The sequence below is a fragment of the Nicotiana tabacum genome, chromosome 19, assembly GCF_000715075.1.
Source record: "Nicotiana tabacum cultivar K326 chromosome 19, ASM71507v2, whole genome shotgun sequence".
NCBI classification, from domain to species: Eukaryota; Viridiplantae; Streptophyta; class Magnoliopsida; order Solanales; family Solanaceae; genus Nicotiana; species Nicotiana tabacum.
This window is the reverse complement of record NC_134098.1, coordinates 79739073-79766945: the sequence shown is the minus strand read 5'-3', so window position 1 is coordinate 79766945 and position 27873 is coordinate 79739073. Positions and strand designations below refer to the sequence as shown.

At 38.5% G+C, this 27873-nt stretch overlaps 1 protein-coding gene across 1 annotated transcript; it reads right to left on the bottom strand.

The window, feature by feature from the left end:
• Nucleotides 1-15729: 15729 nt before the first annotated feature.
• Nucleotides 15730-21041, bottom strand: LOC107828864 (proline-rich receptor-like protein kinase PERK4). The gene is made up of 9 exons (XM_016656250.2): nt 20951-21041; nt 19721-20603; nt 18369-18926; nt 17778-17864; nt 17618-17688; nt 17427-17503; nt 17088-17229; nt 16786-16947; nt 15730-16242 (listed from the first exon to the last, which is right to left on the bottom strand). Exons 2-9 carry the CDS (start codon nt 20526-20528, stop codon nt 16030-16032), a joined length of 2118 nt encoding a protein of 705 aa, XP_016511736.2. The 5' UTR covers nt 20529-20603; nt 20951-21041; the 3' UTR covers nt 15730-16029.
• Nucleotides 21042-27873: the final 6832 nt, after the last annotated feature.

Here is a 27873-nt window from a genome sequence, read left to right as displayed (position 1 = left end):
ATGTCGGGATCTCTATAGTCTGCATTAGCCCTCCGGGCTTCTGATGCTCTATTTTCACCTGCTGGCAACTAGGACACTGGGTGACAAACTCAGCAATGTTCTTCTTCATATCGTTCCACCAGTACACATCCTTAATGTCATGATACATCTTCGTCGACCCAGGATGAATGGAGTACCACGAATAATGCGCCTCTGACATAATCCTGTCTCGTAGCCCTGCTACATCTGGAACACACAAACGACCCCTATATCTGAGAACCCCATCGCCCTTGAGCTCTAACAATGGATTCTTTTGCTGCGGAACTCACTGTCTCAACTTGACCAACTCTGGGTCATCGTACTGCCTTTCCTTGACTTCAGCTATGAGAGATGATTTTGCAGTGTTTTGGAGTACAACTCCACCATTGTCGGAATCTACTAACCGAACCCTCAAACAAGCCAATTGATGAATCTCTCTAGTTAATTGTCTTTTCTCGGCCTTTACATGTGCTAAGCTACCCATAGATCGGCGACTTAAGGCGTCTGTTACAACATTAGCTTTCCCTAGATGGTAGAGAATATTAACATCATAATCTTTCAATAACTCAAGCCATCGCCTCTGACGCAAATTCAATTCTTTTTGCTTGAATATATATTGCAGACTTTTATGATCGGTAAATACATCAACATGGACACCATATAAATAATGCCGCCATATCTTAAGTGCATGGACAACTGCAGCTAACTCAAGATCGTGAGTTGGATAATTCTTCTCGTGCTTCCTTAACTGCCTTGAAGCATAAGCAATTACCTTCCCATGTTGCATCAGGATACATCCTAACCCAACACCCGAGGCATCACAATACACGACATAACCCTCTGGACCCTCTGGAAGTGTTAGAACTGGCGCTGAGGTCAACCTGTTCTTAATCTCTTGGAAACTCTGCTCGCTAGCCTCCGTCCACTGAAACTTAGTTGATTTCTACGTCAACTTCCTCAATGGTGCCGAAAGGGAAGAAAAACCCTCCACGAACCTCCGGTAGTATCCTGCTAAGCCTAGAAAGCTACGAACCTCTGTCGGAGTGGTAAGTCTAGGCCAAGATTTCACGGCCTCTATCTTTTGAGTGTCTACCTTTATACCTTCATCGGATACAATATGCCCCAAGAATGCTATAGATTTCAACCAGAACTCACATTTAGAAAACTTAGCATACAACTTATGATCACGAAGGGTTTGGAGTACCGCTCACAAGTGGTCCACATGCTCATCCTCTGAACTTGAATAGACCAGAATATCATCAATAAATACTATCATGAACAGATCTAAAAATGGCCGGAATAAGCTATTCATCAAGTCCATAAATACAACGGGTGCATTCGTCAACCCGAAGGACATGACAAGGAACTCGAAGTGGCCATATCGGGTCCTGAAGGCTGTCTTCGGAAAATCTTTCTCCCGAACTCTGACCTGGTGGTATCCCGATCTCAAATCTATCTTTGAAAAGAATCTAGCCCCCTGCAACTGATCAAACAAGTCATCAATCATTGGAAGTGGATACTTATTCTTAATAGTTACCTTGTTTAACTGCCTATAATCGATACACATCCTCTACGAGCCGTCTTTCTTCCGCACAAAGAGTACCGGTGCACCCCAAGGTGAGGTACTGGGCCTGATGAAACCTTTCTCCAGCAAATCTTTTAACTGCTCCTTCAACTCCTTTAATTCGGCAGGTGCCATTCTATATGGAGGGATGGATATTGGTTGAGTTCCTGGAAGTAAATCGATGCTAAAATCAATCTCTCGCTCTGGAGGAATACCTGGAAGCTCATCTGGAAACACATCTGCATACTCATTGACTACGGGAATAGACTGAAGTGTAGATATCTCAACATATGCATCTCTAACTCGCACAATATGATAAATGCACCCTTTTGCAATCATTTTCCTCACCTTCAGATAGGAAATAAACCTACCTCTGGGTGTCGCTGTATTACCTACCCATTCAAGGACTGCCTCACCTGGAAAATAAAATCTGGATGCCTTTGCTCGGCAATCAACTATAGCATAGCAAGCTGACAACCAGTCCATGCCCATGATAACATCAAAATCCATCATCTCTAACTCAACTAGGTCGGCTGAGGTCTGACGACTAGAAACTGTCATCGTACAACCTCGGTAAACTCGTCTAGCAATAATCGATTCTCCGACCGGTGTAGATACCGCAAAAGGATCACTTAGTATTTCAGGCACTATACCAAATTTCCCCGCGACAAATGGGGTAATATATGATAAAGTAGATCATGGGTCTATCAAGGCATAAGCATCGTGAGAGCAAATGGTCAATATACCTGTCACAACGTCTGGTGAAGACTCCTGGTCCTGTCGACCCGCTAAAGCATAAATACGGTTCTGATTAACACCTGAACTGGAACCTCTACCTCTGCCTCGACCTCTACCAGCCTAAGATTGAGACTCACGCCCAGAAGGATGCACGGACATAGATGATCCTGTCGCTGAACTTGCTGGTTGTGCCATACCCCCAGAATCTCTATTTGGGCAATCTCGCATCATATGCCCCGGACGCCCATATATATAACAAACATCAGAACCTGCTCGGCATTGGCCCAAGTGTCCTCTACCACAGATGTCACACCGTGGCGAAAATGACCATGTCTTCCTTGAACCTCATTGTCGTTGCAAAACTGATGCCCGTGAGCTCTCACCTGGTCCTGACTGAGTATAACGGTCATACATGTAACCCTGTAACTGAGGGTAACTGAGGTGGCAGAGGCCTAGGTGGCCGTCCAAAGTACTGGGGCATATAACTACCCTGAGACTGCTCCTGAGACCTAGGAAATCGCATCCTCTTTCACCGCCCTTGCTCAGTCCTCTTTGTACCCTGCTGTCGACGCCTACCCCTTTCTATATTCTGAGTGAATGCCTGAATCAGGGAGATATCTATATTATCATGCAATGCAGCGGTGGCACATGCCTCGGTCAACTCTGGGGCTAACCCTGCTATAAACCTGTGGATCCTGTCATGCATAGTAGCAACTATGGATGGTGCATATCTTGCTAATGAGTCAAAATGGAGACTATACTCTCGAACACTCATATTGCCCTGCTTAAGGGCTAAAAACTGATCGACCCGAGCCTGTCAGATCTCCTGCGGTAAGTACTGGTCAAGGAAAGCATTTGAAAAATTCTCTCAACTAGCTGGAGGTGCATCACGTGCCCTGGACCTCTCCCATCCCTCGTACCAAAGGATGGCTATATCTCGGAGTCGAAAAGTTGCTAGCTCAACTACTTCTTTCTCCGTGGCATGCATAACCCGAAAGATCCTGTGAAGCTTATCTATGAAATCCTGCGGGTCCTCTCTCTGATCTGACCCCGTAAACTCTGGGGGACTCAAAGCAATAAACTCTCGGACCCTTGAACTCCCAGACCCCTCAGAAGATCCTGCCCTAGCTGATGCCCTAGCTTGTTGCTGGGTAGCTACCAATTGTGTCAACAAATGCACCGCACTCCTCAAGTCCTGATCTAGTGGAAGTGGAGGGGGACTGGATGTGCGGTATCCCTAGGAATCTCCTCAGGTGGAGGAGGAACCGGTAATAGCTCAGTAGGGGTCTCGCCTTGGGCCTCAGACTGGGACCCATCTACTGGGGGTACCCTACTGGTCCCCTCACCTGTTGTTGTATCTCCCCTCTAGCTAGCCGTAGTCTTCCTAGTCACCGTCATCTGTGTATGAAAACACGAACACGTAAGTTTAACTCAAATTTCCTATAACTCAGTTCTATAGCACGATTTAGATTTGAAAGAAGGGTAACCAACTCCTAAATGCCCTGTAGCTCCCTGCTTATATAATGTGGTGCACAACACATCTATAAACAAGATCCTACTAGACACAGCTTGTAGACTCCCTAGGATCGAACTACTTTGATACCAAGTTTGTCACGCCCCAACCTGGGAGCGAGACTAGCACCCGGTGCCTCAACTAACCTAGTGTACCAAATTGCGACGAAGGGACTCTGAACATATAATGTCATAATTTGGCTATGGGTCCACCTTGCAAGACAATTTGCGAAGCAAACTATAAAACTAAATGGAAACTAGCGCTGACTAAACATCAATATAAAGTTGGGCCGACAAGGCTGTCATAACTACTACAACTGACAAACCACCAAAATATACATACCAGGCCTACAAGCCCAACATAGTGCACTAACTGATAGGATATGTCTACAAGCTTCTACTGATAGATATATTGTAATCGGAACAGGGCCCCGACCTACCCATAATATATATACATACACACAGAAGATGTACACGAAAACCTAGACCCGATAACTCCAAAGGATATGGAGCTTACCGATTAGGCTGAACTCTGGAAACACCTACTGAGGAGGTATACTCGTCTGTCTATCTGAACCTGCATGCATGAAATGCAGCGTCCCCAGAAAAAGGACGTCAGTACAAAATAATGTACCAAGTATATAAGGCAATAACATAACTGAAAGTTGTAACTGAACTGATAATATAATAACTGAAAGTAATTGGGAGTCAAAGATGATCTAGAGATATACTTACCTATTGATACTAACTCAACTCCTTCAATATAGTTAGTAAAATAATTGTCCGGCCTTATAAGGCTCGGTATATATAACTGCTCTGCTGTAGTAGGCTCGCTCATAGACGCTCGACCATGCTAGGCTATGTATCTCAACCATGCTGGGCTCGCTCATAGGCGCTCGGCCACAGTAGGCTCGGTATATAACTTTCCATCTGATCAGAGGTTTCCCAGTAGGGGCCTGCCCATCGATTATAACTCGATGGTAATGAAAATACTGTAATACTGTATATATAGGCTTGCTGCTCTCTTGACTGGAAGAAGAACATACTAAATTGAATATAGACTCTCGATAAGGAATAATATTGTAACTTATGAGACTAGAATAATGTGAATAAATTCATGAATACGAACTTCTCTTTATGTCTCATTACTAACACATGTAGCTACGAGATCATGCCAAAATGAAGGAAGGCTTAGCCTTAACATACCTTATCACACTCTTTTCAATCACCAAGTTGAACTCGCCTCTTCTCACCTTAATCTACAACAACGATAATAATACTATCATTAAGTTATGAAACGTATAACTATCGCACAACGAACGACATGCTTATTTTGTATTAAAACGGACAGCATTTCCCCTATAATCCTTACTTTCTCCAAATTCAAGATAACACCAACAACACCAAAAATAACAATAACAACATATATGCATTATTTTCCAACCTTATGTATACCACACAATACTACAAAATATCCCAACACACCCCAATCTCTTCATACACAAAACGACCGCCGTAGTAGTGTCAACAACCCCAAAAATGTTACCACGAACGAACAGCCCAACATCCTGCATTTATGTGGTGTTTCTCCACACCCTTCCTCCTCTAAAACTCCACAAAATAGTAGTAAATCACACAGCCCAACAACAACACCAAACAGTCCACAAAACAATCCATAAAACAGTCCGCTATAAGTGAATAACTCGAACTCACGGCTTCCGATCACCGTCCCATGAGTTCTTACAAATATAGAACAACTTACCATGCATATACAACTGTAAAGAATGTATGAAATAGAGCAGTAAACTTACCTTATTTATGGGATAACTCAGCTCCTATCTTGGTTCTTCAAACTTTAGGCTTTACCTCCAATTAGAACTTGAAAGGGAGAGAAAATCAATTGGGGTTTGTGGGAAATTTTTGGGAGGATTTTTGCAGAGATTAAGTCCGATTATTATGCCCTATTATCATCCTAATATATGAAGGGGATAGGCCTTTAAAAAGGCCTCTTTGAGCGACCTGAACTGGCCCAGTTTTGGATGACCTGAACTGGCCCAGTTTTGGATTCTTGTTTAAGCAAGCAGGTGACAGTCTGCGCAGTCTTGCAAAAATGCCCATATCTCTCTACTAAGATATCGTATTGACAAACGGTTTAATACGTTGGAAAGTAGACTCATAGATATTTAATTTTATGGGTGGAACACCCCATAACTCTAAGTATATTGGGAGAAAATCGCAGTTACATTTGACCCAAAGTTTCAGTAAAATTTATGAACGTAACTTGTGATGACTTTCATTGACCTTTGTTCCACCACTCGCTTGACTTCAAAATATAACACACGACTATCATACGAATAACATAACTCGTAACATAACCTCCTTATTATGTAAAACAGCCTGGTCTCATCCCAAAAGTACATGCTATAACATTCCCAATTTGTTGGCTTTCGACGAAACATTATTTTCTTCAATTCCTTTAGCTTCTAAACCTTCCAACCCTCTTTGTACTTGTTGTTCATGATATTCAATATTTGTAACTTCCGAGGTAACATGATTAACTTGCTTTATATATTTTCAAAGATGATCTCATTTTTGGGTCCTACATTAGTTTGCTCACGACACAGTTTTACGTACAAAACAATATAGGGTGTAACAGGGGGAGGAGCACAGACTCCCGCCGCCCATACTCCAGAGCCACGGGACCAAGTTGACCATGCCCCGGAGGTTATACCAGTGCAACCAGTTGTCCCAGTTCGGCCTGAGATTAGGAACGCAACTTGTGATGACTTTCATTGACCTTTGTTCCACCACTCGCTTGACTTCAAAACATAACACACGACTATCATACGAATAACATAACTCGTAACATAACCTTCTTATCATGTAAAACACCCTGGTCTCATCCCAAAAGTACATGCTATAACATTCCCAATTTGTCGGCTTTCGACGAAATATTATTTTCTTCAATTCCTTTAGCTTCTAAATCTTCCAACCCTTTTTGTACTTGTTGTTCATGATATTCAATATTTGTAACTTTTATTGGGGTTTCTTTCACGACATTCCAGTTTAGAGGAGAATCCTTCCAGTGGTGGCGGGCGTATGAGTTGGATAGTCCCGCTGAGGCATCTTCACTCACTTGGACTCAATTTTTAGATATGTTCTTAAGGGAGTATGTTCCTCAAAGTCTTAGAGATGCATGGCGCGCATAGTTTGAGCAGTTGCGCCAGGGTTCTATGATTGTGTCAGAGTATGCGGTCCGATTCAGTGATTTGGCGGGACATGTACCAGCCTTAGTTGCTACTGTTCGAGAGCGGGTTCGTAGATTTATTGAGGGTCTCTACCCTAATATCAGATACAGTATGGCCCGAGAGCTAGAGATGGACATCACATACCAACAAGTGGTGTCAATTGCTAGGAGATTGGAAGGTATGCAGGTTCGAGAGAGGGAATCTAAGAGACCCCGAGATTCTGGAACATATAATAATTCTCGTGCCCCAGTTGCAGCCCGTCATGGTAGAGGTTATGTGAGCCGTCCTATTCATTCAGCACTTCCAGCTTCCTGTGGTATTCCGGCTACTCCCAGACCTCAGGTTCCATATTATGCACCGCCAGTGTCTATTGTACCTCCTGTACGGGGTGCTTTCAGCGGGCAGTCTAGTCGATCAGGCCCGAGCCAATCCCAGCAGCCATGACCTCCGAGGGATTGTTTTGAGTGTGGTGATACTCGTCATATTATGAGAGATTGCCCCAGATTTATGAGGGGTGCACCTCCACAGATTTCTCAGGCCTTACCTATTCCACAGGGCCCTCAGGCTTCTCAGGCCATGATTACTGTACCAGTTGCCACTCCACCTGCACAGCCAGCTAGAGGTGAAGGTCGGGCAGGTAGAGATCGCCCTAGAGGGGGAGGCTGAGCCAAATATTATGCCCTTCCTATTAGGACAGAGGTCATTGCATCCGATTTTGTTATCACATGTATTATTCCGGTCTGTCATAGAGATGCATCATTCTTATTTGATCCAGGCTCCACTTATTCTTATGTGTCATCTTATTTTGCCCCGTATTTGGGCGTATCACGTGATTCCTTGAGTTCTTTTATTTATGATTCTACACCCGTGGGTGAATCTATTATTGTGGACCGTGTGTATCGGTTGTGTTTAATTATTATCGGTGGTTTTGAGACCAGGGCTAATTTATTATTGGTCAGTATGGTGGATTTCGATATTATTTTGGACATGGACTAGTTGTCGCCCTATCATGCTATTATTGATTGTTACGCCAAGATGGTGACGTTGGCTATGCTAGGTCTACCATGGCTAGAGTGGAGAGGTACCTCAGATCATGTTCCTAGCAGGGTTGTTTCATTTCTTAAAGCTCAACGAATGGTTGAGAAGGGGTGTGATGCGTATCTGGCCTATGTGAGAGATGTTAGTATTGATACTCCTACTATGGAGTCAGTTCCTGTAGTAAGGGATTTTTCTGATGTATTTCCAGCAGATCTCTCAGGTATGCCACCCGACAAGGATATTGACTTTGGCATTGATTTATTACCGGGTACTCAGCCCACTTCTATTCCATCATATCGTATGGCCCCGGCAGAGTTGAAAGAATTAAAAGAACAATTACAGGAGTTGCTTGCTAAGGGTTTCATTCGGCCTAGTATATCGCCTTGGGGTGCTCTTATCTTATTTGTAAAGAAGAAAGATGGTTCTATGCGGATGTGTATTGATTACCGCCAGCCGAACAAGGCTACAATGAAGAACATATATCCATTTCCATATATTGATGATCTATTTGATCAGCTTCAGGGTGCCAGGGTGTTCTCTAAGATCGACTTACGTTCAGGCTATCATCAGTTGAAGATCCGGAAGCCAGATATCCCGAAGACTGCTTTTAGGACTCGGTACGGTCATTATGAGTTCCTTGTGATGTCTTTTGGGCTGACCAACGCCCCATCAATATTTATGCACTTAATGAATAGTATATTTCAGCCCTATCTTGATTCTTTCGTCATTATGTTTATTAATGACATTTTGGTGTATTCCCAAAGTTGGGAAGATCATGAACAACACCTTAGGACTGTGCTTCAGATTTTGAGAGAAAGGAAGTTATATGCAAAATTTTCAAAGTGTGAATTCTGACTTGATTCAGTGGGGTTTTTGGGTCATATAGTTTCGTGCGAGGGAATCAAGGCAGATCCAAAGAAGATTGAAGTAATGCAGAGTTGGTCCAGACCGTCCTCAGCTACGGAAATCTGGAGTTTCCTTGGTTTGGCAGGGTATTATCGTCGTTTTGTAGAGGGTTTATCTTCTATTGCTGCATCTATGACCAAATTGACCCAAAAGGGTGCTCCGTTCATGTGGATCGAGGAATCTGAGGAGAGCTTCCAAAAGCTCAAGACAACTTTGACTAGAGCCCCAGTATTGGTATTACCTACAGGTTCAGGGTCTTATACTGTGTATTATGATGCGTCACGTATTGGTCTCGGTGCAGTGTTGATGTAAGACGGTAGGGTAATTGCCTACGCGTCCAGACAGTTAAAGGTGCATAGGAAGAATTATCATGTACATGACCTGGAGTTAGCAGCTATTGTTCATTCCTTAAAAATTTGGCGGCATTATTTAAGAATTATGATATCACCATTCTCTATCATCATGGGAAGGCAAATGTAGTGGAAGATGCCTTGAGTCGTAAGGCGGAGAGTTTGGGTAGCTTAGTATATTTACCGGTAGTAGAGAAACCTTTTAGCCTTGGATGTTCAGGTTTTGGCCAACCAGTTTGTCAGATTGGATGTTTCCGAGCCGAGTCGAGTTTTGGCTTGTGTGGTTTCTCAGTCTTCTCTTTATGATCGTATCAGGGAGTGTCAGTATGATGACCCCACTTGTTTGTCCTTAAGGATACAGTTCAGCACGGTGATGCCAAGGAAGTCACTATTGGAGATGACAGTGTATTACGGATGCAGGGCAGGCTATGTGTACCTAATGTAGATGGCTTGCGTGAGTTGATTTTCCAGGAGGCTCACAGTTCACGGTACTCCATTCATCCGGGTGCTGCAAAGATGTATCAGGACTTGAGATAACACTATTGGTGGAGTCGGATGAAGAAAGACATAGTGGAATATATAGCTTAGTGTCTAAATTGTCAACAAGTGAAATATGAGCATCAGCGACCGGGTGGATTGCTTCAGAAGTTAGAGATTCCAGAATGGAAATGGGATCGGATCATTATGGATTTCGTTGTTGGGCTCCCACAGACCCAGAGGAAGTTCGAAGCAGTTTGGGTGATTGTGGATAGATTGACCAAGTCAGCTCATTTCATTCATGTGATTACTACTTACTCTTTAGAGAAGCTGGCTCAGGTATATATTCGCGAGATTGTCAGACTTCACGGCGTACTGGTATCTATCATCTCTGATCGGGGTACGCATTTTACATCATGATTCTGGAGGGTAGTACAGTGTGAGTTAGGTACTCGGGTAGAGTTGAGTACAATATTTCACCCTCAGACGGACGGGCAGTTCGAACGCACTATTCAGATACTGGAGGATATGATTCGTGCGTGTGTGATAGATTTTAGGGGTGCTTGGGATAAGTTCTTACCACTTTCGGAGTTTGATTACAACAACAGTTACCAGACAAGCATTCAGATGGCTCCGTATAAGGCCGTGTATGGTAGGCGGTGCCGGTCTCTAGTGGGTTGGTTCGAACTAAGCGAGGCTAGACTATTGGGTACAGACTTGGTTCAGGATGCCTTGGAAAAGGTTAAGTTGATTTAGAATCGACTTCGTACAACCCAATCTAGACAGAAGAGTTATGCAGATCGGAAGGTTCGCGATGTTGCATTCATGTTTGGTGAGCGAGTATTGCTTCGGGTTTCGCCTATGAATGGTGTGATGAGGGTCGGGAAGAAGGGCAAGTTGAGCCCTAGGTATATTGGGCCTTTTGAGATTCTTGAGAGAGTTGGAGAGGTGGTTTACAGACTTGCACTACCACCTAGCCTCTCTGCAGTTCATCTAGTATTCCATGTTTCTATGCTTCGGAAATATCACGGCGATCCGTCTCATATGTTAGACTTCAGTTCGGTTCAGTTGGAAAAGGATATATCTTATGTTGAGGAACCAGTGGCAATTTTAGATAGACAGGTTCGAAAGCTGAGGTCAAAGAACATTGCTTCCGTAAAGGTTCAGTGGAGGGGTCATCCGGTAGAGGAGGCGACTTGGGAGACCGAACATGATATGCGCAGCTGTTATCCACACTTATTCACCAGATCAAGTACTTTTTCTAACCTCGTTAGAGGACGAACGTTTGTTTTAGAGGTGTAGAATGTGATGACCCAAAATGTCATCTTTAAAGTTAATAATTAATTATGTATTCTAAGACCTCGAAAAACACTATTTATCATTACTCGACTTGTGTGCACAGTCAGTAAAGATTTGAGCAAACATACTCGGATCAGTATTTTGAGAGTTCCGGTAGGTCCGTATCGTGATTTGGGACTTGGGCGTATGCCCAGAATCAAATTCCGAGGTCCCTAGCTCGAGATGTGGAATTTTGATGAAAAATTAAAAGTTTAAGTTCAAATAGTGACAGGATGTCGAATTATGTGCAAACGACCTCAGAATAGAATTTTGATGATTCTAATAGCTCCGTATGGTGATTTTGGACTTAAGAGCGTGATCAGAATTTTATTTGGAAGTCCGTAGTGAAATTAGGATTGAAATGGCTAAAATAAAAATTTAAAGTTTGGAAGTTTGACTGGGGAGTTGATTTTTTGATATCGGGGTCAGAATCCAGTTCTGAAAATTTTCACAGCTCCGTTATGTCATTTATGACTTGATTCGATAGGTTTTGACATCGAATTTAGAAATTGGGAATTCTAAGTTTCATTAAGCTTGAATTGGAGCATGATTCGTGATTTTAGCGCCGTTTTATGTGATTTGAGGTTTCAAATAAGTTCGTATGATGTTTTAGGACTTGTTGGTGTATTTGGTTGAGGTCCCGAGGGCCACGGGTGAGTTTCGGATGGTTAACGAATAAAAAATGGGACTTAAACAGCTGCTGTAATTTTTCTTCTGCTGAGCAATCGAGCCCAGAAGTCGAGCCCCCAAAAAATCGAAGGTCAGAAATCGAGTCCAAAAAATTAACCCAGAAATCGAAAGCAGGCTCGAGAGCCATGATCAAAGACAGGCTCGAGAGCCATAATCGAAGGTAGGCTCGAGAGCCATGATCAAAGACAGGCTCGAGAGCCATGATCGAAGGCAGGCTTGAGAGCCATGATCGAAGGCTCAGGCTCGATGCCATGACCGAAGGCCCCGGCTCGAGCCTGTGATCGAAGCCACGATCGAGGCCTAGACTCGAGGGCCATGATCTAAGCCACGATCGAGGCCCAGTTCCGAAGGCTGCTTGGGCAGATTTATAAAAGAGGGAATTTCGTCCCATTTGCCATTTTTGACGAACTTGAGCTTGAGGAGAAGCGATTTTTGACAGATTTTCAAGGAAAAATATTTGAGTAAGTGATTCTAACTCGGATTTAGTCTATTTACATGAATATATCATTGTTTTCACCATTTAATTAGTGTATTGAGATGTAAATTTGGAAAAATTTTAGAAATCTCATAAAAACGAATTTTGAAATTTTTGCGTAAGTCGATCAGAGTCGGAAAATCGAGAAAAAGGCATACTGCTTGGTTAAATTGGAGCAAGTCGAGGTAAGTGACTTGTGTAACCTTGTGTGGGGAAAATTTCTCATAGGATTGGTATTGATGTGATTATTGAAATGTGTTGAAAGTCGTGTATACTAGGTGACGAGTGTGTACACGGGCTACATGTGAAAGATTATATTTTTAAATTGTGTAGATCACTGTTGCGCATTTATTAAATTATTTTATCTTGTTATATTCTTCATCATTGATCTGATATATATACCTTAAATTTGTTTGACCTTTTCCTGCTAATTGTTTTACCTGTTTAGTTGAAACTTGGTTTATTTTATTCTGTGCATTATTTGAAGGTTTATTTTCTTTAAATTAAATATTATTAATATGAAGTATTTGACATTTTTAAATTTGATATTTAAGCAACGTATTAAAGATTTTTAAATATTATTTTTTCTGAATATATTTGTAAGATTTTCGTACTCATTGTGATGGAGCCGTGAGCTCTTTATTGTGGAAAAATATTATTGATAATTTATTTTGGCATGAGCTTGAGCTTTTTATTGTGAAAAAATATTGTTGTTGAATTATTTTGGCAAGTTAAATTATTTGAGCACTTGAGGTGCAAATTGTGATATATTGTGATATTTATACGCATGCGGTGGTATAAGGTCTGGGTATTGAAACACATGCGGTGAGATAAAGATGGCTTGATACGCGTGGCTAGTAGGAGAAATTACTAGAAGTCATGCGATGAGATAAGGATAGCTAAAACACGGGATTCTATTTCGGTAATTTTTTTTTTCTTTCAAATAAATTGTGAAGGCTCCAGCGGTGAGATAAGGAAATGAGATATTGTGAATTTATTTATGATTTGGGACTACGAGGCGGTACCTCGGGAGTGCCCTTGTTGATATTGATTTATGACCGCAGTTGCCTTGATTATTTGTTGTGATTTTCTTGAAGTTGAAAGAAAATTTTGCTTTGTTTCCACGAGATATTGATTGCCATTTATTTGATGTAATTAAATGTGACATACTACTTGATTCAATTTCTATTATCACTTTATTTTATTATATTGTGAAATATTTTACCATGCCATTTATTAATATTTTCTAGTAGGGCCTAACATGATCTCGTTACTACTCTACTGAGGTTAGGCTTGGCACTTACTGGGTACCGCTGTGGTGTACTCATACTACGCTTTTGCATATTTTTTTGTGCAGATTCAGGTACACCTTATCAGACCAGGCATCAGTAAACTAGCTGTACGAGGAGACTTCGAGGTATATCTGCCAGCGACCGTAAACTCCGAAGTCTCCTTCTATCTTACTATGTTGTCTTCCTTATTTGCTTTAGACTCTGATGTATAGAAACATATAGAATAAATTTTTAGAAGCTTGTGACTTATTTTTACCGGGTTTTGGGAGTTAAAATTATTTGAATTGTAGTTTATTTATTTCAGATTAAAATTCCGCATTGATAGGCTTACCTAGTCTTAGAGACTAGGTGCCATCACGACATCCTACAGAGGGAATTTGGGGTCGTGACATGAATATTTAGTTGGGAATAGTTTTGAAAGATGATTGTATTGTTGATATTATTTTGTTATTGAACATTTGTATAGTTGTTGTTGTGGTTGGCGTTGTTGTTGTTGTTGTGGTTGTTATTAGCGTTGTTATTGGTTAATTATTGTTGTGATTGTTGTTGGTTAATTGTTGTTGTTGGTGGTTAATTGTGGTTGAATGTCATCAATGTAATGCTGCCATTATAGGATGAATATTGGTTGTAATTGGCTGGTGGTGTAGTTTAAAAGCAGGCATATTCTGCTAGGTTTTTACCTAGAAAACCAACCGATTTTGGTCGGAAAACTCATATTATTTCCCAGAAATTTAAAATTTCTGACCGAAGTCGGTCAGTAATTTCAATTTGAAATCTGCAGATTTTTTAAATTTCCGACCGAAGTCAGTCGGAAATTATTTTTTTATTTATTTATTTTTTAGTATACCGACCGATTTCAGTCGGTTTGCTACAATTTACAAATAAATACAAAATTATTATATATTTATATTTCCTACCGATGTCGGTCGCTAGTTTGAAAAATAAATAAAAAATAATTTAAATAATATCGACCGACTTCGGTCGGTATATTTATTTTTGTTGTCAGTCAAAGCGTTGAATTAACCGACCGACTTCGGTCAGAAAATTGCGACCGAAGGCGGTCGCAACATTTTAGCGGCCATTATTTTTCCGACTAATTAAAAGCGGTCGGAAATCGGTCGCTTTTTCTTTATTTCCGACCGATTTCGGTCGGTTTTGGTGGACAAAATTTGACAATTTTCTAGTAGTGAAAGTTTTTTTTTTGTTTTGTTTTGTTTTTTGTATATGTTAAAATTCTTTCTTTTTTCCTTAATAAACTCATTGTACAATTAAACGCCATATAAATGCGACGAATGGAGCAATAACCTCCATTAAAGAGTCCAAAACAAAGCTATGGAGAAATACAAGGCAAAACTATGTCGTTTCAGACCCTTTCAAGAGCAGCCCCTTATCTTGTACTTTTGGTCACTTTCTCTTTCAAATTTGGCCCAATTTCTTTCTTAATCCTACTTATTAAACTAAATTTACACAAACAAATAAATTAATTAAGTAACTTATTCAAATGATCAATTAACTAGATTAATTCACCAATCGAATAGTTAGTTAATTCCTAAAATGCACAAATTAAGAAAGAACTATTTTTTGGTATTTTTATGATAGGAAATATGCAATCAAAGACACAAAAATTGGAAAAAATAATTAAAGTAACAAAATACTAATGACTTCAGGAGGTGTTAAAATAGTACAAAAATTAGGTATTCACAAGTACGATACAGTCAAACCAAACAACAAAATATTATTTGACAATAGCAAACAATACAATCTATCCAAACGTTGTATTCAAACTTGATTTAATACCAATTTGCGTTATCTAATCTTTGCTTTCAAACTTGGTTTAATTGTAAAAACCTGACTTTCTTATTTACTTGGCTATTTACACCTTTTTTATTTGACAATTTGCCTTTTCAATTATAACAAAATCAATTAAATCGAATCTCTAATAGAGATGCAAGCCACCTTTAAGTACGTAGAATTTTCCAGTTTAGGAAATGAGCTCAGCTAATTTTCTTATTGAAAATCGTGAAACAAAATTAAGATGCAAATATAAAATGCCAAATACATATAGCCAAGGATGCAAATTAAATTGTATCAAAATGTATTGTGCAAACCAATGCACATTAATTGTTTTCACTTTTAACAAAACAAGATGACTAACTCACAAAAAGAAATCCAGACACAAAATTGCAATCGCCTACGCTTCGTGATAGAAGAACATTATTATTCCACCAAAGAGACCAATCTTAAGTACCTAAAGCATCTTTCTGATCAAGTTCAAATTGCTCAATGATTGTGTGTTGTGTCTATAATTTAGTAATTATACATAAACAAATGAAATTTATAATTACATGGAAAGTTGAAGTAAGTAGTAACCCCCATTTATAATTCACTTCTTGCTTTGGCGAAATTCACGAGATTCACCATTTTCACTGCTTGAATATTCTTGACTCGACATGCTGGATTTTCTGAATTTTCTTATGTCATATGAACCTCCATCATGTTCAGAGCTTCCACCTGAGCTAAGAGTTGCACTATGCCCAAGTTTTCCTCCCTCATTTAAATCGTCCAAAGTAACATCATCTTCTAAAGCACGCACAATCTGTATGTAACGTAATTCATTCATCAATATTTTTCAAAACATATGGTACCGGGTTGATCGTCTGAACCCAATACTTTTCACGCGAAATACAATTTATGTAAAGATTTATTAAAATGACAATAAATAGTAGATATGAACCTATGATTTTAAAAATATAATAGGTTCAAAGTTAAAACCCTCAGGAATCGTTTGGTTGGGAAACAAGTTATCCAAGAATTAATTATCCCGAGATTAGTTATCCCGAAATTATTATCCCACCCTTCCATAGGGGTTAAAAAACACTACAACCTTGGGATAACTAATTTCGGGATTAGTTATATAACGATTTTATCTCAACCAAACGTGAGATAAACTCGTCTCAAATTTAATCTAAGAATTAATTATCTCTTATCCCTCGTATCAAACGAGACTTTAACTGTTGAACCCATAACATTTAAGTCTTGGAACATTCTCATCAGACTAACTTTGTTACCTTTTTAGTGTATATAAGAGATGTTGTATACAACATTGTGTCATTGACCACGAGAGAGAGAGAAAACTAACCTGACTCATTTTTGGACGTCTTTTAGCAGAATGCCTGATTGATGCAGCAGCACATGCCACCATACATAACATCTGTTGTGCATCAAATTTCCCCTCCAAACGTGGATCTATTAATTCATCATAATCTCCACCCTCTGTTGCACGAATGAGAATAGGCCTTGCCTGCGTATAAATTATCAAAAAGGGAATGAGAAATTATTTAATACAAATTAAATGATGTCCTGTTGTCTACTTATATATAGATTATATCATAAATTATGTAAACAATATATCTTGTAGTATCAAACAATATTGAGAATTACCCATTCAACTAAGGTATCATCGTCACCATCCATATCTATTGGACGACGTCCAGTTATAAGTTCCAAAAGCATAACTCCATACGAATAGACATCAGATTTCTCAGTGAGTTTGCCACTTGAAGCATACTCTGGTGCTAAGTACCTGTTAATTATCCATACAAACAATTTCACTTCATTATTTCATTTTAATTAAACCCACTAAGACATGATGCAAAAGTAAGCAATTTCAATTTTGTAGTACTTGAATTCTGTTTTGTTTAACGACAATATATGATAGCAAAAAAGAAAATTAAAAAGAAATAATAGATGACATTTTAATAAATATTTTAGGATACTCACCCAAAAGTTCCCATGATACGGGTGGATACATGAGTATTGGTGTCAGACGAAAGCTTAGCTAATCCAAAATCAGCCACCTAATGAAAAAGATTATTAGAATAGTGATAATGAAATTACTTGTGTATCCAAGTGAAAGGAAATTCCCCGTTTGATAGATATTTCATGGTGTTTTCTTTCTAAGATAGAAATACCTTCGCTTCAAAATTTTCGTCCAATAGAATATTTGCAGCTTTAATGTCCCTATGAATAATTTTAGGGTGGCCTGCAAATTAAAGAGTACTTAGATATGAAAATACAAAAATAATTCAATAGTAAAGGTGAAAAATAAGAAAAAAGTTGAAGTTTAATTACAATCTTCATGAAGATAAGCAAAGCCTTTTGCAGATCCTAATGCAATTTTGTGCCTTGTATTGAAGTCCATAGGAGGACGACCAGATCCTAAAAGAAATAAAGGAAATATGAGATAAATTCCAAACAGGAAATAACAATTACAAAAGGTATTTAAACTTAATGGGTGTGTTTGGTAATGATGAAACTATTTTTTTTTTTTTGAAAAATATTTTCCTTAAAGTAAGTCATTTTTTGGTAGAAAATATTTTTTATGAAAACATTTTCCACCAAACATGAAAAATGACTTTCCTCATTTTTGGGTGCATGGAAGACATTTTCCTTCAATTAACTTAACTGTGAAAAACTTCTTATATTCTACTTTAATACCCTAAAATTCATTTTAAAAACAATACTAATATTTTATCAATTTTTAATAGTAAATTTTTTTCCCTAAAAATAGTTTCTACTGTCCAATCAGGAAATTATTTTTCCATAAACATAAGTCATTTTCTTTGATTTTTTTTTTCTTTTTGAAAACAACTTTTGTGGTATCAAATACACTGAAAAACTTCTACAGTTCGAGTGTTTTGCAAATTAACAAAGCATACATACCATGGAGGTGATATTCAAGAGTGTTATTAGCAACAAATTCATAAACAAGCATCCTTTGCGAGCCAGCACTACAATATCCAACCAAAGACACGAGATGACGATGATGTACACGACTTATAATTTCAACCTCTGCTTGAAACTCTCTTTCACCTTGTCCACTATTAGCTTTTAAACTTTTAACAGCAATCTCTTTACCATTAGGTAACACACCTTTATGTACATATCCAAAACCACCTTGTCCTAAAAGATTAGCCTTAGCAAATCCTCCAGTTGCAGCTGCTAAATCATCATAAGTAAAACTGCTTTGGTTAAAACCAAGAGCCATTGCTGGATGTGGAGGTGGCAAAGGAGGTTGATGTGGACCAGAGAAAGCTGCGGAGCTCATTTCACTACTACTCATCATTGGTGGCGGCGGCGGCGGCGCAATTGGCCAACTGTGTTCTGAGCTTACTTGTGCACTAGGAGGCATTTTGCCAAACTGATCAGTAGATTGGAGTTTGTTGTTATTCTGCCAATTGTTCCCATGTTGTCCACTGTTATTATAGTAGTGATGACTGTCTGTAAATTACATAATTAACGTTAGAAATTGATAAAGAAAGAAATATGAATATAGAAGAACAGCAACAAGAAGAAGACTTAAAGTCGTGATATCATTAAAAAAGTGATTGCCTGAATTTTGGAGGTAGCATTGTGGACAAGCACTATTATCAATTGTATTGAAAGTGTTTAATTTTAATTAAACATCGTTAACATAAGCTAGTTTCAATTAAAATTGTAACTCTTAATAATAGGCTGAACCAGCCTATTATTAAACATATACATAATGCACAAGTAATTTCTAAGAAAAAAGTGGATTAAAAAGTTAATTTTTCACTTCCATTTTCAACGTTGGACTCTAAAAAAGATGTTATTTTAAGTAAGGTGACAAGAATCACAAAATGATTTACAGTAATTTGGATATGTAAAATTTACCCGAAAAGTAAGGCAATATAAAATTTTACATTTTAAAAATATCACAGATGTACACAAACATTATTGATCAAGGATAAATGGGTTGACATTCAAAAGTGAACAAGATGTTGAATTTGGGATGGAAGAATTAATTCATCTAATATGATACAACCAAATAAAAAGTAGGGCAAAGCAGAGAACGCAAAAAAATGAAAGAACAAGAGCCAATTTTTCATCTTACATGTTGTGCTTGTGTACTAATAAACCAAATTGGTGTTCAGTAATTGCACTTTTAGATCTTTTTACCAATGTATGAAGTGTTATTTTCCTTAAGGCAATATATTATGTCGAAAGCACACAATTAATTAAGATAACAAAAAAAAATAAAGTAAGATCTATACTCATGGCTCCGTGAGAATTGTCTCTGTAGTAGCCAATTTGAGCATGCTTCCTTTTCTTTTTTCGTTTGCAACAAGATATGAGGAAAACTATCATAACAAGAAACAATAGTCCTGCTCCAGCAGCAACTCCTACCCTTAGTGCTGTTTTGTTATCTTTAGCATCTGACTTTGTTGAGGGATGCTTTGGAGGGGCAAGAGATCTAGAGTTAGGAGAATTATGTGATGGTGGAGGGGGTGGCGGCGACGGAGGTGGCGGCGAATGAGCCGATGAACCTCCTTTTGATGAATCCGATGATTTTGGTGGAGGCAGTGACTTGTTGTCAGAATTGTTATTATGATTATTATTGTTGTTATTGTTGTTATCAATGTTATTATTGTTGTTATTACTGTTGTTGTTATTGTTTGAAGAGGAATTATTATTTTTTCCAGACGAAGAGTCATTGTTAGGAGGAGATTGAGAGTTTGAATTATTATTATTATTATTATCGATGTTATTGTTAGAAGGAGGAGATTGAGAGTTTGAATTACTATTATTATTATTGTTGTTACCGTTAGAAGGAGGAGATTGAGAGTTTGTGTTATTATTGTTATTGTTATTGTTATTATTATTGTTATCACCGGAAGAAGAGGAGCTATTGTCGTTTCCAGATGATGAATTATTTTTAGAAGGAGAAGATTGAGAATTTGAATTATTTGGTGGAGATGATGAGGAAGATGGTGGTGAATTTGAAGATGATGAATCTGATGGTGGTGAATTTGAAGATGAAGAATCTGACGGTGGAGATTCCTCAGATGATGACGAAGACATTTTAATAAAAGTCTTTGTCACAATCTGCGTTAGAACAAGTTACGCAAATTCTGCCGATCTCCCAAGTATTGATCCCTGTTCATTCCAAAATAAATTTTACTTTAGTAAACAATTATCAATCATCATTCAAGAAATCATAAGAGTACTTAACCCAAAAAAAAAACACATGAAACTAACCATACTGAATGATCTCAATAACAATAAAACGTGAAACTAACGATACTCAATGAGATTCCATTATTGAAACATTATCATTTCTTTCATAAAAATGAAAATTATTACAATACAGAATCGATACTTCATGTCATTGTATCACAAAAATGATATAAAAAGATGATATTGTATTTAAAAAAACAAAGATTAAATATATGAAATTTTGAAGAAGAAAAAAGAGAGATGAGATGAGGAGAAAATGTGAATACCTTTAGGAGAAGGGCAGTGAGGATTCTCAAAGGAAGAAGAGTAAAAACATGTTGCATGGAGTAATAATTTTTACGGAGAAACTAAGAGCTGCTTTTCCATCCTCATACTCCTCCTAAAATGAGGGAACTAATTACTAAACATTTGAACATAAAAATCAATACATTTTAGTTAATGCATATATATTTCATTAATTATAAGGCTAATTTTTATGAAAAGACCTTGAATACGATTTAAATAGCATTGACTATGTATTCTTATTTGTCAAATTAAATGAACAACCATATTTTCACTCATTTAATTATACGGTTTTTGATCTAAGTAATTTTACCGCACATGTGACTTTCTTTCCACTTCTTTCGCTCTACTGTTCCATGCAAATTGTCAACCACATACATAGTTAGAATTAATAAAATCAGTTTCAAGTCATTTACCAATAAGAAGTGAGTTACTCTAGTGGGGATCACCCTTCACTTTTAATCAAGAGGTTGCGAATTCGAATCACCCCAAGAACAAGGTGAAGAGTTCTTGGAGGGAGGGAGCCGAGAGTCTATACTAGTTTCAAGTCATTTACTAGAGATACAACTTAAATGATTACTTTACTTTTAAAGTTTTGTTGAGGTTTTATTTTAAGATGTAATATTCTTAAAATGAGGGTGAATGTGAAATGGAGGGAAAATGAAATTTTGAGTAAAATTTTAAGTTTCCCCCTCTTAACAATGAGACATTGTCCCATATTGGAAGTGGAAGACATTTTTGGTGGGTATATATATAATTGCTCTTCTTGTAGCTCTTAAAGAGTTAAGAAGAAAGCAAGCCTCGCGCCGTCGTCGTCGTCGCTCGCTCGGCTCGGCTTCGGCTTCGGATTTCGTCGTCGTCGCTCGCTCGGCTCGGCTACGGCTACGGCTTCGGCTTCGGCTTCGGCTCGGCTTCGGCTTCGGATTATCCGTATTTGTAAACGGATATTTTCCAATCCGTGTATTGATAATTTGACAGCCGGATGATGGTCTTCCCACCATGAAGTGCTTGCTCCACAAACATGTAATGACGTTTGGTCTTGCACTCCTTCTTGGCTGCTATATATATGAGCAGCAAATGTTGAAGAAAGATACCAAAAACTCAACATACAATTCGCTCAACAAATTGGCTATACATTGCATTCCTTCCTCTCAGAACTTCCATACGTTTTTTCTGAGTATATACTCCTTCGTTCTGCATTATTTTTTAACTTCAAACAAAGCAACTGTAAGTGTGATTTGCTACCGAACTTTGTGTTCACCGAAACACTGGGGTTTGAAGTACCGCTACACCAGTGTGTTATTCGTTCTATCCTGGGAGGAAATAATCCATTACCTTGGGTACTAGGAGGGGATTAAATTCCTTAAGGAAACACTGTGAATTCAGTGGGCTCGAATTTATTATTATTGTTTCATTACGTTAACTTATATTTTGCAGAATTAATATTTACAAATACAGGAATATTGACCGGGAACAACAATCTTAAGGAATTTAATATTTATTTCTGTACTTGTGTTATTCTTATTATTCTGCAAACTAAAACCTTTGTGGTTTGTGTACTCCCGTTTTGGAGAGTTAAGCCTTCGTGGCATTTTGTTGGATATTAAAATCTACGTGATTTTTACTCCAGTTTGAAAACGTGTATTAAACGTTTGTTTGTGTCATTCTTTTCTGAAAAAGATGATGACTGAAAATGAAAACCAAGCTGTTCCGATGGCGACTGCCAACACAACGACAAGCCGAACACCGGCGTTGGCACCGGCAGAAAAACCCGAAAAATTTTCCGGGATTGATTTCAAATGCTGGCAGCAGAAGATGTTCTTCTACTTAACTACGTTATGTCTACAGAAGTTCATCAAGGAAGATGTTCCTGATCTGCCGGATAAAACTCCAGATAATGAACGCTTTCTCGTGATTGAAGCGTGGAAGCATTCTGATTTTTTATGCAAGAATTATATTCTTAGCGGACTGGATGATAATCTGTATAATGTATACAGTAGCATGGAGACATCCAAAGAATTGTGGAATGCGCTTGAAAAGAAATATAAGACTGAAGATGCCGGGATGAAGAAATTCGTTGCCGCAAAATTTCTGGACTACAAAATGATAGATAGCAAGTCTGTTATTACTCAAGTCCAGGAATTGCAAGTGATTATTCATGATCTACTTGCTGAAGGTCTTGTAATCAACGAAGCATTCCAAGTAGCAGCAATGATTGAGAAGTTGCCTCCGTTGTGGAAGGACTTCAAAAATTATTTGAAACACAAACGAAAGGAAATGTCCCTTGAAGATCTCATTGTTCGGTTGAGAATCGAAGAGGACAATAAAGCTGCTGAAAGGAGAGGCCGTGGAAATTCAACAATAATGGGAGCAAATATTGTTGAAGCTAACAAAAAGAGGAAGAAGGCTTCTGGTCCGAAATACAACCCAAGTAAGAAGCGGTTCAGTGGAAACTGCTACAACTGTGGGAAAACCGGACACAAATCTACGGAGTGTCGTGCTCCGAAGAAAGACAAGAAAAGGGGTCAAGCAAACATGGTAGTAAACCATGATGATGTTGATAACTTGTGTGCCATGCTCTCTGAATGTAACTTGGTGGGAAATCCTAAACTGTGGTGGTTTGATTCAGGAGCCACTCGCCATGTTTGTGCAGTTAGAGAGGCTTTTGCTACCTATGCTCTTGCTGAACCCGGAGAGACAGTTTATATGGGAAATGCTTCAACAGCAAAAGTTGAAGGATATGGGAAGGTATTTCTAAAAATGACTTCTGGCAAGGTCATGACTTTGAACAATGTCCTTCATGTTCCCGAAATGAGAAAGAATTTAGTCTCTACTGGACTTCTTGTTAAGCACGGTTTTAAGTGCGTTTTTGTATCCAACAAGGTTGTAATTAGTAAGAATGAAATATTTGTGGGAAAAGGTTACCTCACCGAGGGCCTTTTCAACCTAAATGTAATGGTTGTTGAAAATAATAATAATATTTCAGCTTCTTCTTACTTACTTGAGTCAAATGATTTATGGCATGTACGTTTGGGTCATGTCAATTATAAAACCTTGCGGAAAATGATTAACTTGGAAGTACTGCCCAAGTTTGAATGCGAAAAATCAAAATGTCAAATATGTGTGGAATCTAAGTATGTTAAACATCCTTATAAGTCAGTTGAAAGGAATTCAAATCCTTTAGACTTAATTCACACAGATATTTGTGACATGAAGTCAATACCATCTCGCGGTGGAAAGAAGTATTTCATAACTTTTATTGACGATGATACTCGATATTGCTATGTTTACTTACTGAATAGTAAAGATGAAGCAATAGACGCATTCAGGCAATACAAAAATGAAGTTGAAACGCAACTTAACAAGAAAGTAAAAATGATAAGAAGTGATAGGGGTGGTGAATATGAATCTCCTTTTGAAGAAATATGTTTAGAATATGGAATTATTCATCAAACAACAGCCCCTTACACGCCCCAATCTAATGGGATTGCGGAAAGAAAGAATCGCACATTAAAGGAGATGATGAATGCGTTGTTGATAAGTTCTGGTTTGCCACAGAACTTGTGGGGGAAGCCGTTCTTACGGCTAATCGAATATTAAATCGAGTGCCCCATAGCAAAACACAATCCATTCCTTATGAACAATGGAAAGGAAGGAAGCCCAACTTGAATTATTTTAAAGTGTGGGGGTGTTTGGCAAAAGTGCAAGTTCCTAAACCCAAAAGGGTAAAGATAGGACCAAAAACCGTTGATTGTGTTTTCATAGGATATGCGACAAATAGTAAAGCATATCGATTTCTGGTTCATAAATCAGAAAATCCCGACATTCATAATAATACAGTTATAGAATCAGATAATGCTGAGTTTTTTGAAAATATATATCCGTATAAAAAGGAATGTGAGTCGTTTGGTGAAGGATCTAAACGACCTCGGGAAGAAACAAAAGAAAGTACATGTAATCAGGAGAATCCAAGACGTAGTAAACGTCAAAGAACGTCTACTTCATTTGGACTAGATTTTGTGACTTTCTTATTGGAGAATGAGCCTCAAACATTTAAAGAAGCTATGACTTCTTCGGAATCATTATTTTGGAAAGAGGCAGTCAATAGTGAAATAGAATCCATATTGCACAACCATACATGGGAATTGGTTGATCTTCCTCCTGGAAATAAACCTTTGGGTTCTAAATGGATTTTTAAGAGAAAAATCAAAGATGATGGCACTATTGATAAATTCAAGGCAAGGCTCGTAGTCAAAGGGTATAGACAACGAGAAGGTCTAGACTACTTTGATACATACTCTCCAGTTACAAGAATTACGTCCATACGGATGTTAGTAGCATTAGCTGCAGTGCATGGTCTTGAAATTCATCAAATGGATGTTAAGACGGCCTTCTTAAATGGAGAGTTGGAGGAAGAAATTTACATGGAACAACCTGAAGGGTTTGTGGTTCCAGGTAAAGAAAAGAAGGTATGTAGACTTGTTAAGTCTCTTTACGGACTAAAACAAGCACCCAAACAATGGCATGCGAAATTTGACCAAACAATGTTGTCAAATGGTTTTAAGATAAATGAATGTGATAAATGCGTGTATTGGGATGCTTAATGTATATCATGAATTGTACACGACCAGACATAGCTTGTGCTATAAGTAAACTGAGTCGATATACGAGCAATCCAGGCCAATCTCATTGGATGGCAATGAAACGAGTTTTGGGATATTTAGAACATACCCAGAACTTTGAATTGCACTACAGTAATTTCCTGCGGTGATTGAGGGATACTGTGATGCAAATTGGATCACCGGTTCAACTGATTCTAAGTCCACGAGTGGATATGTATTCACTATTGGTGGAGGAGCGGTATCTTGGAAGTCGTCCAAACAAACATGTATTGCCCGCTCTACAATGGAGGCTGAATTCATAGCCTTAGATAAAGCCGGTGAAGAAGCTGAATGGCTCCGGAATTTCTTGGAAGACATTCCATTTTGGCCCAAACCGTTGGCACCAATATGCATACATTGTGATAGTCAAGCGGCAATTGGAAGGGCTGGGAGCGTCATGTATAACGGTAAATCTCGTCATATACGACGAAGACATAAAACCGTTAGGCAATTACTCTCTAGAGGAATTATCACAATTGACTATGTAAAGTCAAGTGATAATGTGTCGGATCCACTTACAAAAGGCCTAACTAGAGAGGTAGTTGAGAAATCATCAAGGGGAATGGGGCTATGGCCGAGAACAAGTCATTGTGGCGGTAACTCTACCTAGAAGACTGGAGATCCCAAGATCTAGGTTCAAAGAGATCAAACAAAGTCATTAATGACGGTTCAACATTGTCAAATAAAATTTTAGTCCATTCTCGTGATGAGACAATGTTCAGTACCAAGGATAAAGCATTAAGGCTTTTTAATGATTTTTAAATTTGATACGGGGTATATCAAATAGTGTATCTACAGGATGACACGTTTAGGAATCACCTATTTAAGTGTGAAGTGTGAGCCGCTTCAAGGAGAACTCTGTAAGGCCAGTTCTCTACGCACTTATGAAACCAGGCGGTGTTCATGGCTGAAACGAACACAACAATGAGAACCAAAGACGGTTAAGGGTTGATTGTGTGACTTATGGTTGTCTAGGTATACACCAAAGATCGACGGTTCAAAGATATCAAATCTACCGATTGACCGAGTATATCCGACATAAGTTTACTACGAAAAGTTCAAAGGGAAACCTACTTATCCAGATGCAATTAATCCTTGCTTGTAAATCACACAGTTTTTCATGCATACTTCCGTGATATAGCCATTCCCCATTCATGTGGGGGATTGTTGAGGTTTTATTTTAAGATGTAATATTCTTAAAATGAGGGTGAATGGGAAATGGAGGAAAAATGAAATTTTGAGTAAAATTTTAAGTTTCCCCTCTTAACAATGAGACATTGTCCCATATTGGAAGTAGAAGATATTTTTGGTGGGTATATATATAATTGCTCTTCTTGTAGCTCTTAAAGAGTTAAGAAGAAAGCAAGCCTCGCGCCGTCGTCGTCGTCGCTCGCTCGGCTCGGCTTCGGCTACGGCTACGGCTTCGGCTTCGGCTTCGGATTCGGATTCGGATTTGGATTTGGATTTGGTCAAATGATCGATTGATTGATTAATTTTTTGGACCAAATTTATTTGTTAATAGTAAATATTAACGTAAGATTATCCGTATTTGTAAACGGATATTTTCCAATCCGTGTATTGATAATTTGGCAGCCGGATAATGGTCTTTCCACCATGAAGTGCTTGCTCCACAAACATGAAGTGCTTGCTCCACAAACATGTAATGCTTGCTCCACCATGAAGGGTGGACGTTTGGTCTTGCACTCCTTCTTGGCTGCTATATATATGAGCAGCAAATGTTGAAGAAAGATACCAAAAACTCAACATACAATTCGCTCAACAAATTGGCTATACATTGCATTCCTTCCTCTCAGAACTTCCATACGTTTTTTCTGAGTATATACTCCTTCGTTCTGCATTATTTTTTAACTTCAAACAAAGCAACTGTAAGTGTGATTTGCTACCGAACTTTGTGTTCGCCGAAACACTGGGGTTTGAAGTACCGCTACACCAGTGTGTTATTCGTTCTATCCTGGGAGAAAATAATCCATTACCTTGGGTACTAGGAGGGGATTAAATTCCTTAAGGAAACACTGTGAATTCAGTGGGCTCGAATTTATTATTATTGTTTCATTACGTTAACTTATATTTTGCAGAATTAATATTTACAAATACAGGAATATTGACCGGGAACAACAAGTTTTACTTCACACGATAATACCACCTAAGCTTTCTATTTTTTATTTTTTTTTCTAAAGAAAGGAATACTTCATTACTAGAAGGAGAAAAAACAGAATTTTAGTTAT